The sequence below is a fragment of the Borostomias antarcticus genome (genome assembly GCF_949987555.1).
Source record: "Borostomias antarcticus genome assembly, chromosome: 8".
Lineage (NCBI taxonomy): Eukaryota > Metazoa > Chordata > Actinopteri > Stomiiformes > Stomiidae > Borostomias > Borostomias antarcticus.
In genome coordinates, this window is record NC_140241.1 from 20,609,140 (window position 1) to 20,624,084 (window position 14,945).

At 43.3% G+C, this 14,945-nt stretch overlaps 2 protein-coding genes across 2 annotated transcripts; both read left to right on the forward strand.

Moving 5' to 3' along the window:
- Nucleotides 1–3,240: 3,240 nt before the first annotated feature.
- Nucleotides 3,241–9,469, forward strand: LOC311312554 (sodium-dependent organic anion transporter-like; the record flags this gene model as incomplete). Its single annotated transcript, XM_084442516.1, has 7 exons — nucleotides 3,241–3,629; nucleotides 4,455–4,573; nucleotides 5,408–5,496; nucleotides 8,042–8,217; nucleotides 8,734–8,891; nucleotides 9,110–9,236; nucleotides 9,448–9,469. The coding sequence occupies 7 exons, from the start codon at nucleotides 3,241–3,243 to the stop codon at nucleotides 9,467–9,469; spliced, it is 1,080 nt and encodes a 359-aa protein (XP_084298642.1).
- Nucleotides 9,470–9,785: 316 nt separating this feature from the next.
- On the forward strand, nucleotides 9,786–14,766 carry LOC311312555 (transmembrane protein 144-like; the record flags this gene model as incomplete). The annotated part of the gene is made up of 9 exons (XM_084442517.1): nucleotides 9,786–9,876; nucleotides 10,636–10,812; nucleotides 10,949–11,071; nucleotides 11,416–11,515; nucleotides 11,755–11,835; nucleotides 13,540–13,658; nucleotides 13,795–13,868; nucleotides 14,530–14,583; nucleotides 14,680–14,766. The coding sequence occupies 9 exons, from the start codon at nucleotides 9,786–9,788 to the stop codon at nucleotides 14,764–14,766; spliced, it is 906 nt and encodes a 301-aa protein (XP_084298643.1).
- Between the last annotated feature and the right edge of the window lie 179 nt (nucleotides 14,767–14,945).

The window sequence follows — 14,945 nt, forward strand, 5'->3', positions numbered from 1 at the left end:
TATAAATGTTTTGAATGTGACAAAGTTTTTACTTTTAAAAGTAATTTAGTTGCCCATAGAACAATCCACACAGGAGAGAAACCATATCAGTGTGAGGAATGTGACAACGCTTTTCGTGAAAAGATTGGTTTAGTTAAACATAGAAGATTCCACACAGGAGAGAAACCATATCAGTGTGAGGAATGTGACAAAGCATTTAGGGAAAAGCGTAGACTAGTTGTCCATAGAAGATTCCACACAGGAGAAAAACCATATCAGTGTGAGGAATGTGACAAAGCTTTTAGTGAAAGGGATAGTTTATTTAAACATAGAAGATTCCACACAGGACTATACCAGTGTGAGGAATGTGAGAAAGCTTTTAGTCATCGAGGTAATTTAGCTTCCCATAGAAGAATCCACACAGGAGAGAAACCATATCAGTGTGAGGAATGTGACAAAGCTTTCAGTCATCGAGGTAATTTAGTTTCCCATAGAAGAATCCACACAGGAGAGAAACCATATCAGTGCCAGGAATGTGACAAAGCTTTTAGTCATAAATCTAGTTTAGTTTACCATAGAAGAAACCACAAAGTTAAATGAGAGATTAGTTTACCATAGAAGAAACCATAGAGGTAAATGATACCAGTGCTAGATATGTGACAAAGCTTTTAATGAGTAGAGGAGTTTAGTTTAACATAGTTTAGTTCCACTACAGAGAGAAACCGTATGAGTGCCAGGAATGTGACAACTATTTGAGGAGACACAGGAGAAACCACATCCAAGCTGTTGTGGTAAGAAGAGCCTGGTTCATCCCATAAGATGTATTTGAGTTGAGGTGGTAAAGTCGCTGTTCAGTGGAAATGGTGTCCCACAGACCTCAGAGTGGACAGATGAAACATAATTTAGTAAAGCTGTGGATGCTAATAAAGATATAATTTTGGAAAGCAGTGAAATGCGATACTACACTATTTTGAGACTTTGTTTAGCATGATCTGCTGTAGCGTATTAATTATATATTGTGTTTTACCTTTTTACTCATCCTTGTTTAAGGTGTTTTGTAACAAATATGTTGACTGATTGTTTCATTTTAACTACTTTGTGAATAAATCTATTAGCCTGCATATAAAGTACCTGATTCTCCTCGTTTCCTATCTTATCTTACTCGATTAATACATTGAGGTATTGGTACTGATACAAGATCATTTACCCATACAGTTGTAGTCAAAAGTTTACATACACTTGTACAGTAAAGAACATGCATGTCAAGGCAGTCTTGAGTTTCTAATAATTTCTACAACTCTTATTTTTCTGTGATAGAGTGATTGGATACTTTGTCACAAAGTTTGGTTCTTTTATAAATGTATTATGGGTCTACTGAAAATATGACAAATATACTATATTGACAAAAGTATTGGGTCACCTCCACATTTCACTTACAGGAGCTTTTATGACATCCCATTTTAAATTCATAGGCATTAATATGGAGTTGGTCCCCCCTTTGCAGCTATAACAGCTTCCACTCTTCTGTGAAGGCTTTCTACAAGATTTTGGAGTGTGTCTGTGAAAACCAAACCATGCCTTTATGGACCTTGCTTTGTGGACTGGGGCACAGTCATGCTGGAACAGAAAATGGCCTTTCCCAAACTTTCCACAAAGTTGGAAGAATAGAATAATTGTATGAAAAAAACTCAATGTAGGAACCTTGCAATAAAACACACCGTCCCTCAGGGGTGAGAATCTTATACATTTTAATTTGTTCAGGCCTGAAAAATGGCGGATTCAGATACAGAGGGACATACAGTGAAGTCAATCGGTAGAGAATGCACACAGGTCAGCTTCCCACGCTGCCTTAAATACTATTTTGTCCTCTGACGCAAATGAACCCGATACATAGATTAATTTACAATGTTTGTGACAGTTCGTTGAAACAATGTAGACTTTTAATTAGCTCATCATTCTATGGTCTCCTGATCATGTGCCCTTTGACCTTGAAAAATACAATTTCTTCCTTTGCTAGTACAATGCATCATCTGTCTGTCTCTGGACACACAAACGCAGCCCACATTCCTTTCACACCCTTGAACCAGCCACGGGACTGCAGGCCTAACATAAACTAACACATAAACATTAGTAACACATAAACATGATTATATAGTGATATAAAGTAATTATAAATTCTATTTGGACATTCACCAAAATGTCTTGGTAGGCTGAAGCATTAACATTTCCCTTTTCTAGAACTAAGGGGCCTAGGCCAACCCCAGAAAAACAACCCCAGACCATTATCTCTCCTCCACCAAACTAGGTGTGTCCCAATACTTTTGTCCATATAGTGTACATACAGCAACATGAACTAGCAATTTTGGTGATGTATAAAGTTGTGTCAATCAAATTAGCCTTGTGGCATGGCCTCTTAACTTCTTGTGAGTAATTATGATTGAATACAGCTGCTGACTTCGCCGACTACTGAAGTTCCGCGTTCACTGCTGTGAGATCACTTCCATCAATAAGGTCACTCCGATCGAGGAGCAGGGCTGATGTAACACAATGGTTAGAAGTTAAATATCTTTCCTACTACATTGAATCCTTAGCTGATAGAGATGGACCAGATCATGTATGTTTTACAACCGTGACAGAGTTAGTCGATCATGCCGTTAGGTGGGGAGTCTGTGGGGTTCTGTCACAGGCGGCAGTATTGCACTGGCAGCCATAGAGAATGAATGGGAAAATGTACGTATCTCACTCCTGAGCCTGAGACACTCCTGAGTCCCAACTGAATGGCGGTCAATGGGCGGTGGTTTTCCACGCTTATAACACGACATTAATCGACTCCAAACTGCTCAAAACATGGCTAGCTAGATTCCGTAGGCAGAGAGGAATCCAATTATGTTTGGTCGATTTTCCTGGCCGCTATATCGACGAAAAGACAATTAATTTCACTCAAGATCTGTACATGATGTACCAGACATGTATCATGGGTGGGGGACGACAGGTTCACTGTGCACTTGTTTTCCCAAGATGTCCTCCTGAGCAAAACTTTTCTACACCTCCGTCATTTCTGGGGGAAGGGGGGGGGAGGGTTGTTGTGTAATGGAATTAGTATTTGTCTCCAATGGTAATATGCATTCCAGGGCTTCATTCCACGGCCAGCTAATGGGAATACTTGGTTGCAGGAAAGAGGGAGGGGTGTGAAGCAGGAGGAAAGCATGGAACCAGCCGTCTTACTAATCCCTCTCTTACTTCACCTCGCTCTTACGGAACATGTTGAACGGCAGCAGCGGGCTCTTGGACGCCGGCGCCGAGGGGAACGGGTCCCTGGTGGACGGGCCGGGGGGTCTGGCTGCGGCCCGGGACGGTGCCCTCCAGCAGGCGCTGAGTGTGGCGCTGACGGTGATGCTGGCCATGGTGGTGTTCTCCCTGGGCTGCACCGTGGAGCTGGCCAGGCTGTGCCTCCACCTGCGGAGCCTCCGGGGTGTCCTGGTGGGGCTGCTGTGCCAGTTCGGCCTCATGCCCCTCACGGCGTACCTGCTGGTCACGGGGTTCTGTATCCAGCCCGTGCAGGCGGTGGCCGTCATCATCATGGGCTGCTGCCCTGGAGGGGTCATCTCCAACATCATCACCTACTGGATGGAAGGAGACATGGACCTCAGGTTGGCCTCTTCTGTCTTCTCCTGTCTACTAACTGTAAACAACAGCCAGTGTGCAGCAGACCTGGCTAGACGTTTAAAAGAGCTGATTAGTTCATCTCGTCTGAGTGTAGATTTGGTTCATCTCCCAGGGAAAAGGCCTGGCCTTTGGCTCAATGAGTGAAAGCAGTCTTGTGAAGTAGACTTGCACACAATTTTCATAATGAGATAAGTGAAACTCTTGACTTGGAAAACAAAGTTGAGGTTTAATTATGTGAACTCAATTGCAGTTTCGCTGGATCGTCGCTCGGATGTCCAGAGGCCCACTTTAAAGGCCATCCACTGTAAAACATTAACCAATGTGAGCGCGGTGTGTCCTTATACAGATCCTGATGGAGTAGGCCACTCACACCATGGCCTTCTAAAGCTCTCTGAGAAAGTGTCCCATCACAATGGGTATCAGGGTCATGAGACGGCCATTCTTGTACCTAACTTAGTTCTTGCACTTTTTACTAGGTTAGGCTCTTAAATGCTTGTTTAGAAAGTGGTGCACTTATGAGTTCTAATAGTACACTTGTCTATCTACGTTGAATGCACTTATTGTAAGTCGCTTTGGATAAAAACCATCTGCTAAAATAAATTACTAATATAATGACTGTAATGTAATGTCCCTCTACCAGTCAGCCTGTCTCTCTATCGGTCATCCTGTCTGTCTCTCTATCGGTCATCCTGTCTCTCTAACGGTCATCCTGTCTGTCTCTCTATCGGTCATCCTGTCTCTCTAACGGTCATCCTGTCTCTCTAACCGTCAGCCTGTCTCTCTAACAGCTTGTCTCCTTCTCTGTGTAGTATCACCATGACCAGTGTGTCCACGGTGCTTGGTATGGGCATGATGCCAGTCTGCCTGTATGTGTTCACTCACACCTGGGTGGAGGCCGGTCGCATCAGGATCCCTTACTTCAACATAGGTTGGGAATCGAGACCTTTTAGCATAGAAAACATCGAAACACAGAAAGCTCTATTTTATCATCTCAATCTCAAATCTCATATCGTCGCTGTCAGATGAAAACCCCAATTATCTCAATTTTGGAGATTTTTTTTTCCAATTGAAAGCTGGGACTATCCTTTACAACCTCTGGACACCTCCAAGCCCTGAGACCAGTTAAATGTGCTCTAAACAGCTCATCATATGTGTTCAAAAACAGAAATTGGAATGCTCCTTTTAACATTCCTTGGTCTTGCTGATGTTGGAGCTGGTTCTCCTCAGACCATTCAACGAATCTCCTGTCCACGTCTGCCCTAATGCAGCCCACGATAGAGAGAGTCATCTGACAGCAATAATATAATATATTTTTTATATTATATATATATATATTATATATAATATATAATATTGTGTGGTATTACCCCACAATAAGTCTTAACACAGTACATACAACAAGTACTACTACTACTACTACTACTACTACATGTTGTAGTATGAATATAAGATTTGAGTGAGATTACGAGATAGAGCTTTCTATGTCGTAGAGCAGTCTTTAATGTTTCCTCTGAAGCCACAAAGACCACCATATGCTGTACTGTTAGCCAACAACTACCCCAGGATCCTCAAATGCACCGGGAATGGAATAATGTCAACCCATTACTTCAGGATTAGGAATCTCACAGAAATGAGCCTAACATGGATTAGCCTACTTAATGACGTTCCAGTCAGCTGCAAGCAATTTATACTGTACCATGGTCTGTGTCAAACTGAACCACTACTGTCAATGATGATGAATCTAAGTGTTTTTTGTTTTCAGGCATCACATTGATCACCTTGGTTGTCCCAGTGGCCTTTGGTGTTGTTGTAAACTACAAGTGGCCGAAAGCAGCTAAGATGATCTTGAAGGTGCTTGATGTGACCGCCGCTGGTGATTTGGTCCTCAACTAGGCATTTTCATTTTTCAGTTTTTTACAGATTATGAAAGTACAGATTGTAAGCTTTCAAATGAGGTCTCATACATTGAAATCTGAACATATTTGAAGAAGATATGCTTATTTGAATGCTAGTACTGCCAAATCAACTTAGCTGAGAAATCGCCCTCCAAAGTTCTCCAACAATTTCACACCTCTGACTGCCAGGTAATGGGCGTGAACAATAGCCTGGTAACCGCACCCCCAGCCACTCCCCCACTGGACGATCTGTCATTATCTGTCAGAGTGGCTGTCAACTTGGGGTATTACCTGAGAGTGGGGTGCTCTCTCACTGATTACCCCACACTCTTTGAGTCAGTATTAATCTTGTGTTGTGAATGCAGTTAAGAACAATATAAGATGAAGTTCAAATTTAACGTTCTTTATTGTCAAATACATGATATACATTACAAGCATAAGTAGTAAAGTGTACAAAAAAAGGCAACAGTCTAAGTGTTAAAGTGTACAGTCAGTTGTATAGACAAGGTGCATAGTGTTCATTGTGATCAAGTGCACAACAAAGTAATAAGGTGCATAGTGTTCAATGTGATCAAGTGCACAACAAAGTAATAACAAGGTGCATAGTGTTCATTGTGATCAAGTGCACAGCAAAGTAATAACAAGGTGCATAGTGTTCATTGTGATCAAGTGTACAACAAAGTAATAACAGTCCCCAGCTCAATACTCAAGGTAATAACAGTACTCGGCTCAGTATTCAATATTCGAACAATGCAGTCTGTGCAAGTGTGCGCAAGTCTGTGCAAGAGAACACGCAATGCTTCAGTATACAAACAGGAAAAGGCTGTGGCCTTTCTCCTGCAGTGCTGTCCATCCTGATGATCTGCAGTGAATCTACAAGCGGACAGTCTTGTTCTGAGCTGCTGTGGAGTTTGGCGGGGGACATGTGATGTCTCGTCCCTCATCAGAACAGAACTCTCTGATCTTGTTAAAGAGATATGTCTGTCTGGCCATGTCCAGTCCGGGTGGGGCTTGCACAGGAAGACCTTCTCTGGGGGGCAGGACATCAGGCTTGCGCAGCAGCTGAAACTCGACTGCTGGTGCATCACGGTGTTCTCTGGCCACAACCATGCCAGGTCTCTCTGCATCAAAACTGCAATAGAATAGAAGGAAGAAAGTACATTAAACTATTGCCCACAGTACTGGCACTCCATATACATAAAATAGTACCAGAAAGTGTTGATTAAATAGACTAGCTAATGCATGATAATTACCTGAAGTGCTGGTAACTCGAAATCTGTGGGAGTGCCCGGAAGTAGGGTTTCAGATGCTCTTGCCAGTTGTAGCATTTGCATGTCCAAGCGCATGGGGGTCTGCACTTGTCCACCATTCTCCTGGTAGTCTTGGGCTATGGCCTGGAGCTTGTTCTTGCTCATGCTGTAACCAAAACAAAAAACAAGGTGTCAGACTAACATACCTCTCATGCTCTCTCATTCTGTTTCTCTCTGTAATAGCTACCTAGCTAGCTAGCTAGCTAGATATTAGCTGCCTCACTGGCTAGTTTAGGAACACAGGGCTAGCTCAGCTAACTAGCATGTTAGCTAACGTTAGCTAGCTAGATATTAGCTGCCTCGCTGGGTAGTTTAGGAACACAGGGCTAGCTCAGCTAACTAGCATGTTAGCTAACGTTAGCTAGCTAGATATTAGCTGCCTCGCTGGGTAGTTTAGGAACAAAGGGCTAGCTCAGCTAACTAGCATGTTAGCTAACGTTAGCTAGCTAGCCTTTGTTAGTTAGTGCTAGATTTGTTATGCTAGCTAGACTCAGTCACTTGTTTAGAAATGAGCTACTGCTAAACGACTAACGTAAATGTAAACAGCACAGATAGTATAAAGATAGCTTACTCGAAGCATTGTCCTCTTCTTCACTACCACATTCCGAGTTTGTACCATCGTCAACATCCATGTAGTCCTTTAGGTACGAATCCATAAGTTCTCCATTGTCGAATCGTCGAGCGGCGTTGAGCAGATCTTTGTTCAGAGCTTTCGCAAAAGCTGTAGCATCCATGGTTAAACGTGGAACTGAATGTAAACAAACAAAGCGTGCTGTTCTTATGGGCAGGGTGGGGGCGGAGAACCCGGAAGCAATAGCCAATGAAAACAAATCATGCTAATCGATCTGCCCGCCCCCAAACCCGGCTCGAAATCAGCTAAAAACGAGCTTAGTTTGCAGACTAATTAAACGTATTTCGTGAACCTAAAACTGTTGTCTGTTATAGTAAGTAGGTTCTTCACAACTTCAACTTTGGTAATACGCAAAAAAACAAAAAACGAAAAAAAAAGTTTTTTTAGCTATTTTGCCCTCTAGCGCATTTCGGGGTTTGCCGAGTTGCGGACCAAATCACCAGCCGCTGTCACCTATATTAGGCTTCATATTCCTACATCGAAGTTGAAGGACCTACGTTACTACGTCTACATCTGGTCGTCTGTGTGTGTGTGTGTGTATCTGTCTGGGCGTCATCCAGGTGGGCTCAGCCGTGGGGGGTCTTCTCTTGCTGGTGGTTGGTGTGGCCAGCGCGGTTCTGTACCGGGGCTCATGGCGGACAGACCCCTCCATCCTGATCATAGGGAGCGTGTTCCCTCTCATTGGCTACAGCGCCGGCTTCATCATCGCAGTGGTCCTGAGGCAGCCATGGCAGAGGTCAGACAGGAGCCATCCTCTATATATATATCCTGATTCCTCACAGTCTCTTCATCCCTGTAATGCTGACCTGGACCATATATTGGAATTTTTTCATCCCCATTGCTGTTCATTTTTTCTTTCCTTGGCGACTGATAGTCTTCCTGGAGTTGACATGAATATTAAATTACAAACAAATGTGGACATAAGACATGACTGTAAGCATAAAGGACATAGCCTACTATTAGACGTACCAAAAACGGCCACAAAAATTGACAAACAATACAAAAAAGGAAAACACAAGTGTTGGTCTGCCTACAATACTACAGGCTACTCTTAGGGTTATTTTACATAGGCTAGCTGTGTGTCTCAGTGGGTACCTCATTAAATAGAGGGCTATACCAGCATGAGTGCTAACAACAACATGAAAACGTGACGTAAACCCGAGAGTGGATGGGGTTGTTATTAGCTATGTCCGGAATGTTCCGCCTGCAGCGCTGTGGCTCTTCAGCCGCTCACTCTTCACTCTGGGCTCAGGTGCCGGACCATCGCCATGGAGACGGGGGCCCAGAACGTCCAGATCTGCTCTACCGTTCTGCAGCTCTCTTTCCCCCCGGAGCAGCTCGCGCTCATGTTCACCTTCCCGCTCATCTACGGCTCCTTTCAGCTGCTCAACGGCCTCCTGCTGGTCACAGGTGAAACTGCAACAACAGCCCGAACAAGCGGGTGATGTGCTAGACTAGAGTCCAAACTGGACCCTATACTGTACTAGTCCCCTCATAAGAGTGGATTTAGAAAAGTACTTCTTTAATGCACACATTCTTTTTTAAACAACTAGTTTAGCGTTTCTATCAGCAAACAATCTCAATGTTGGGGAATCTATAGCTCATAATGTTTTGATTTTGTGTCCCAGTCTATCAGATTTATAAGAGATCACACCTATGGATGGTAGCTGATGTCTCCCCTGGACAGGATCTACAGAGCATGCCTAGTATCAACTCTGGACCAGGGGAGGTCAATGTGGCATTTGAGAATGACCCGTCAGTCCCAACTTCTACAAGCCAATTCAATAGGCCTATACTGAGCCAACCAAACTCTAAATAAAGGACTAGTCATATGCAATCATACTGTATATGTTTGTGAAACCTCTACTACCTCTACTTTGCTTTATATATTATATGAGAAGTGTTTCAATAAAGACCCCAAACTATGTAGATTGTGTATTTTTTGTTTGACACACTGGACATCTAGAGTGGGATCTACTCAGTTATGAGAGATCTACTCAGTATGAGGTGTATTTAACCGTTTAGCTAACCAACGGTCTCCTCAGTCCCTCAGTATCAAATCAAATCAAACTTTATTCATACAGCACATTTCATACACAGAGGCAACACAGTGCGCATCATAATTGTCAGAAGGCTGCCACACTATTCTTACATAACATCTGCTGTGTCTAGTGGACGAGTTGATAGGGTGCAAAGTTTGGTTCTCTGGCCTTGCTGAGAGCAATCAGCGGCATCAGTAGGCCAGGTCCCACTGTGACGAACGCTGGGGGGGAGAGAAGGAAGAGACGGCGGGAAGCAGACATGATGAATCTGTTTGTCCTCAGCTTGGTTGGCCTCTCCGGTCTGCTGGCGAGAGACTCCACAGCCCAGGTGTACGACCCCAGCCTGAACCACTGTGAGTACCTCGGCTGTCTCTGTCTCTGTCTCTGTCTCTCTCTCTCTCTCTCTCTCTCTCTCTCTCTCTCTCTCTCTCTCTCACTCGCTCGCTCGCTTGCTTGCTCACTCACTCACTCACTTGCACTCTCACTCACTCACTCACACACACACGCGCTCACTCACACACTCACTCACACACACGCTCACTCATACACTCACACGCTCACTCACTCACTCACTCACTCACTCACTCACTCACTCACTCACTCACACTGATGTTATCATATACCATTCACTGTCAATGTCATTCACTGTGTACGGTACAGTAGGACACTTGGTCCAAGGTAATTGTTATTTTAAGAAATTATTGTTTGACAAATTGATATCCAGATTCTCTACTGTCCTCATTAGCCTCTATGCTATAAGGAAAGGCAAGTTTGAAACTCATCTATTCCAGATTCTACTCAGTTATATAATTTGTTTTATATGATTGGTGCAGATGTTAATGTGTAATTGTTGGGTCAGATTTTATTGAACAAGCCAGTAAAACTAAATCATTCTCATATGACCTCACGCTGTATATTTATGTTTTAACTACTCTTGCAGGAGATTGTACACAGGAAATAGGTGCAAAACCAACATTCAAGTGTGTTATGCACTGCCAGGCCTAGGCAATAAACTACAGACACACTACAGACTGAAGTGGACTCCATATTAAAGAGCACTGCTCAGTGAATAACCTGTAATGAGTGTGTTATTGTGTGTTATTGTGGTTCAGTCAGGCCTCATGGTGACGCAGGTGTGCTGAGAGCGTGGTGGAAGACTGGATCCAACTCCTCTCTTCCTCCAACCAACTCATCAGCCTTGCTGATCAAAGGCTTCACCACCCTGGGGCTGTCTGTCATCGGCTTCGGCTCGGCCTTAGTCCCTATCAAACACACAGAGACAGGGGATGGTAACGTAATACTATAGTGATGTCTGTCGAATAAGTCAGTATGTGTGGGTCAAGTGCATGAGGGAGGCAGAGGATTTGGGCCTGTGTGTGGAGTACCAGGACCACGGCTTGTATTTCTCTGTGTGTGTCTTTCAAGGCGTGTTCTTCCAGTGGGTGTTCTGCAGTACGCTGGGTCTGTGGTCCCTGGCCGTGCACGTCATCCAGGGCTGCCCCACCATCTGGCCACTCACTCTGCTAGGAGGCTTCCTCTTTGCCATAGGTAGATTCAAGTGTAAAGTGTCAGTATTTGCAATATGTACACGCCTTGTGTGTGTTTGTGTGCGTGTGAGTGTATGTGTGAGAGAGCACGAGAGAGAGAGAGTTCATTAACGTTATGTTAGGATTCCTGCTCTACTATATTTTTAAATTTATTTTTAATATCATATATTTTATTTTATTAATTAATTGTATAACACAATTGCACTACCTTGTGCGGTGTGCTTTGGCAATACCGTGTTCTGTATGGTCAATTGAATTGAAGAGAGAGAGAGAGTGAGAGAGAGAGCTTGTTGAAAAGCTCAGGACCTAAAAACCAACCTCTAACCTGATTAAGTGACTTTGCAGCAAATCTTACCACCATACCAATGATAAAAACTATAGGCCTTGGGATTGGCTTCCTCATCTTGTCAACGACCTCACTCCTAATGGCTTGGGCCACTGCAAGGTACCGTGTGGGCCACAACATTTTACCTATTCACAAATACAAGTAACATTTACATTTGTGGTATGTAGTTGTGTTGGACCCTTTACAGGTGTCTATGTATATTATATAATCAAAAGAAGGGTATAGAACTTTACTTCCATCCTATACGCATTTACGATCTTTAATGAAAGTTTCTTTTGAACTTGTGTGAATGAGTCAAAGTACATATACTTGTGTGTATTTTTTCCTTTTCATATCAGATTTGGCTGGTTTGGACTTGATCAACAAAATGTGTCAAGTCCTACAATGAATTACATTGGAACTGGGCTCGCTGCAGTGAGGTATGAAACAGCACCTCAAACTAGAACTGAGCAGGACATGGTTGGTATTGCTGCATTCATTCGGTTGACCCTCCCCATGATTCGGATCCTCTCCAAAGTTTGAAAAATAAATAAATAAAAGATTTTTACACTGTATTACAACACCATCGTTAATATGTCACTGCCTATTTTTTTCTTTGTATCCCTCTGTCTTTCCAGTACCCTGATTCTATTCTGCATAAACACGGAGGAAAAGAGAGACCATGTACAGGTTGAGGAGACGAAATCCCTGCTCTGTAATAGTGTCTCTTATAATCAGGTAGGTCCAGTACTTCACTTGAGCAGGAGCTCATTGGAGCTGAGTACCAGCGCAGCTCAAACACTCTCCTGCTTGAGCTCTTCCTTCTCTCGTAGAAAATCAGTTCAAACTTATTTTTTAGCTCCTGCACCTAAAGAGAGAGAAAGGGGGGTGGAGGAAGAGAGAGAGGGAGAGAGAGAGAGAGGGAGAGAGAGAGAGAGAGAGAGAGAGAGAGAGGGAGAGAGAGATAAAGAGAGAGAGAGAGAGAGAGAGGGAGATAGAGAGAGGGAGATAGAGAGAGAGGGAGAGAGAGAGGGGGAGAGAGAGAGAATCTCTCACAATACAACCCAGCCCTGTCATTGTGTGAGAGGATGTCATTGGATCTCAATGTTTGTGGTTACAGTAGCTGTGGGGGTCAAATTAGGAAGGGGCAGTGGAATAGAATAGTGTCCTCTGTCTGGAAAGGCCTCAGACAGATCACAAGCTACAAACCGAGATTCCCTCAGGCCGCTGACGATTCCAGCCTAGCCAACGACCTGAACGAGCAGGTTTGAAAAGCAATGGACCCCCACCCCCCGCCCCCTGCACTCACCACTCACATCAACCCCAGTAGGGTCTTGGACATCTCCACCGCTGCCCCCCCCCCCCCCCCCCCCCAGTGCAACAAGCCTCTCTCTCTTTGACCCACTGTGGTCCATCAGGACCAAGTCCACAAACCACAAAAACAGCTTGACTCCATATCCCTTGCACCACTTGCACACGTCCGGTGATTGTTCCACGTTCCATACCTCAACAGCACACACATTGCACACACTGTACACATATAACATCGCTCATCTATCACACTTTATCTTTTTTATTTTTTTAAACATTAGATTGTATTTTGTACACTGTATTTTGTTTGCACTGTTTTTGTTTTGTTTTGTATTGCATATGCACTGTCATGTCTTTGCACTGTCCTGTCCTGTCCTGTCCTGTCCTGTCCTGTCCTGTCCTGTCCTGTCCTGTCCTGTCCTGCACTCTTTCCTATGTCATCTGCAACAGCGTATGCCTTAACCCTAGTCAAATTCCTAGTATGTGTGAACCATATACATGGCCAATAAATCTGATCTTGAATCTTGAATCTTCTGCTCCTTGAGCCTGAACGTCTGGATTCACTGACGCATGACAACACCCCACCCCTACTCACCCCAGGCTCCGGCTGGGCACAGAGACTCGGCCCTGTGAGCAGGAAGATCATGTAAGTCTGGTTTAGACAAACTCCTCTTTAGAGTTAGGATTAGATCATGTAAGTCGGGTTCAGAGACGCACGTTAGCATCTTCCATAGCCAGCAATTATGCTTTTGATGTTTGTGTTTTACCATGGTTACCTGATACTGTACTTTTTTTTTTTTTGGGGGGGTGGGGGGGGTTGGGGGGTGTTCAAGTGGCTGCTCACTGGCAACATTTGCAGGGCTAGTGTATGGATGCTCCTACACCCCAATCATCTACATAAAGAACAGCTCTCTGAAGAATGGTACACACTTTCAAGGAGCCAGTCAGTATGGTGAGATAGACCTCATTCAGTTTTGCTGTTATGTCTACAACAAAGAATGGAAAATCTGACCGGTGGAAATACACTATGTACTGAAAGTAGCTTAAAACGTTGGTCATGTGTTTGTTTTCTGAATGATTTCCTCCAGATCTGGACTACATTTTTCCATATATGACTGGGATTAATGTGAGCACCTCCATAGTGTTCTTTGTGTACTGTATGGTAACAAAGAACAGCCCATACCTGCCTAAGTGTGTATTACCAGGTAAGTTCATTAAACCACCGTTAACCCTTCAAATCATATAAACTCTAATGTGTTACACTGGAGACAACTTTATGTGGGATCACTTCACTACCCCATACTGCACCATTCACTGATCCATTAGTGGACAAAAACCCAAACTGACCAGCTTCATACAGTACATGAGACAACTTCCCCCCACAGCTGCTAGCCACCAACAATCAGTGTGTGTGTGTGTGTGTGTGTGTGTGTGTGTGTGTGTGTATGTGTGTGTGTGTGTGTGTGTGTGCGTGCGTGTGTATGTAGCTTTCATTTCAGCTTCAGTGCAGTTCCTTAGCCAGGTTGCCTTCTTCATAGCCTGCTACTGTCTGGGAACCATTATAACATACCCCATTTGCAGTGCAGTGAGTATTGAGAGTATATATATACATATATATTGTATATATACACACACACAGTATATATATCATTATATATACTAAAAGGAGAAATTGTGATTGTTATAGCTTACTGTGGCTGCATTGTGAATGCTTTATAAATGTGGACTGCTTTAAGTGTATTTCCTGAGTAAATCCTTCATGTAAAGGGCTTACCCACTGTTTTTTGTCACCCACAGTAACTAACATGACATATTTCCATCAGGGTCCTGCTTTAGTTTCTTTGATCTGGAGTGTATTCTACTTCAGAGAAATAAAGGTAGAATACAATATTTAGGAACAATGATTGATATATATAATTGTGTACTGCAGTAGATCACTGACACACGTTTCTGTCTTTTGTTTGTCATCACAGGGGACAAAAAACTTCCTCATCCTTGCTGCTGTACTAGTTACTGTTCTCAGTGGAGTTGTTCTGATTACGCTTTCAAAGATAGAATGAGTTCTGGATGTGAATCTAAAATGATATTAATAATGACACTTTTTAAACCCTAAATATTATGCTACTCAGCATTTGTAGTGTTTATGCTCATCATTTACATATCTCTGCATCTTCTCTCCAATATCTCCAAAATCTTTATGCATCTTATTTATATAATGTTACTACTATTAAGTTCTTCA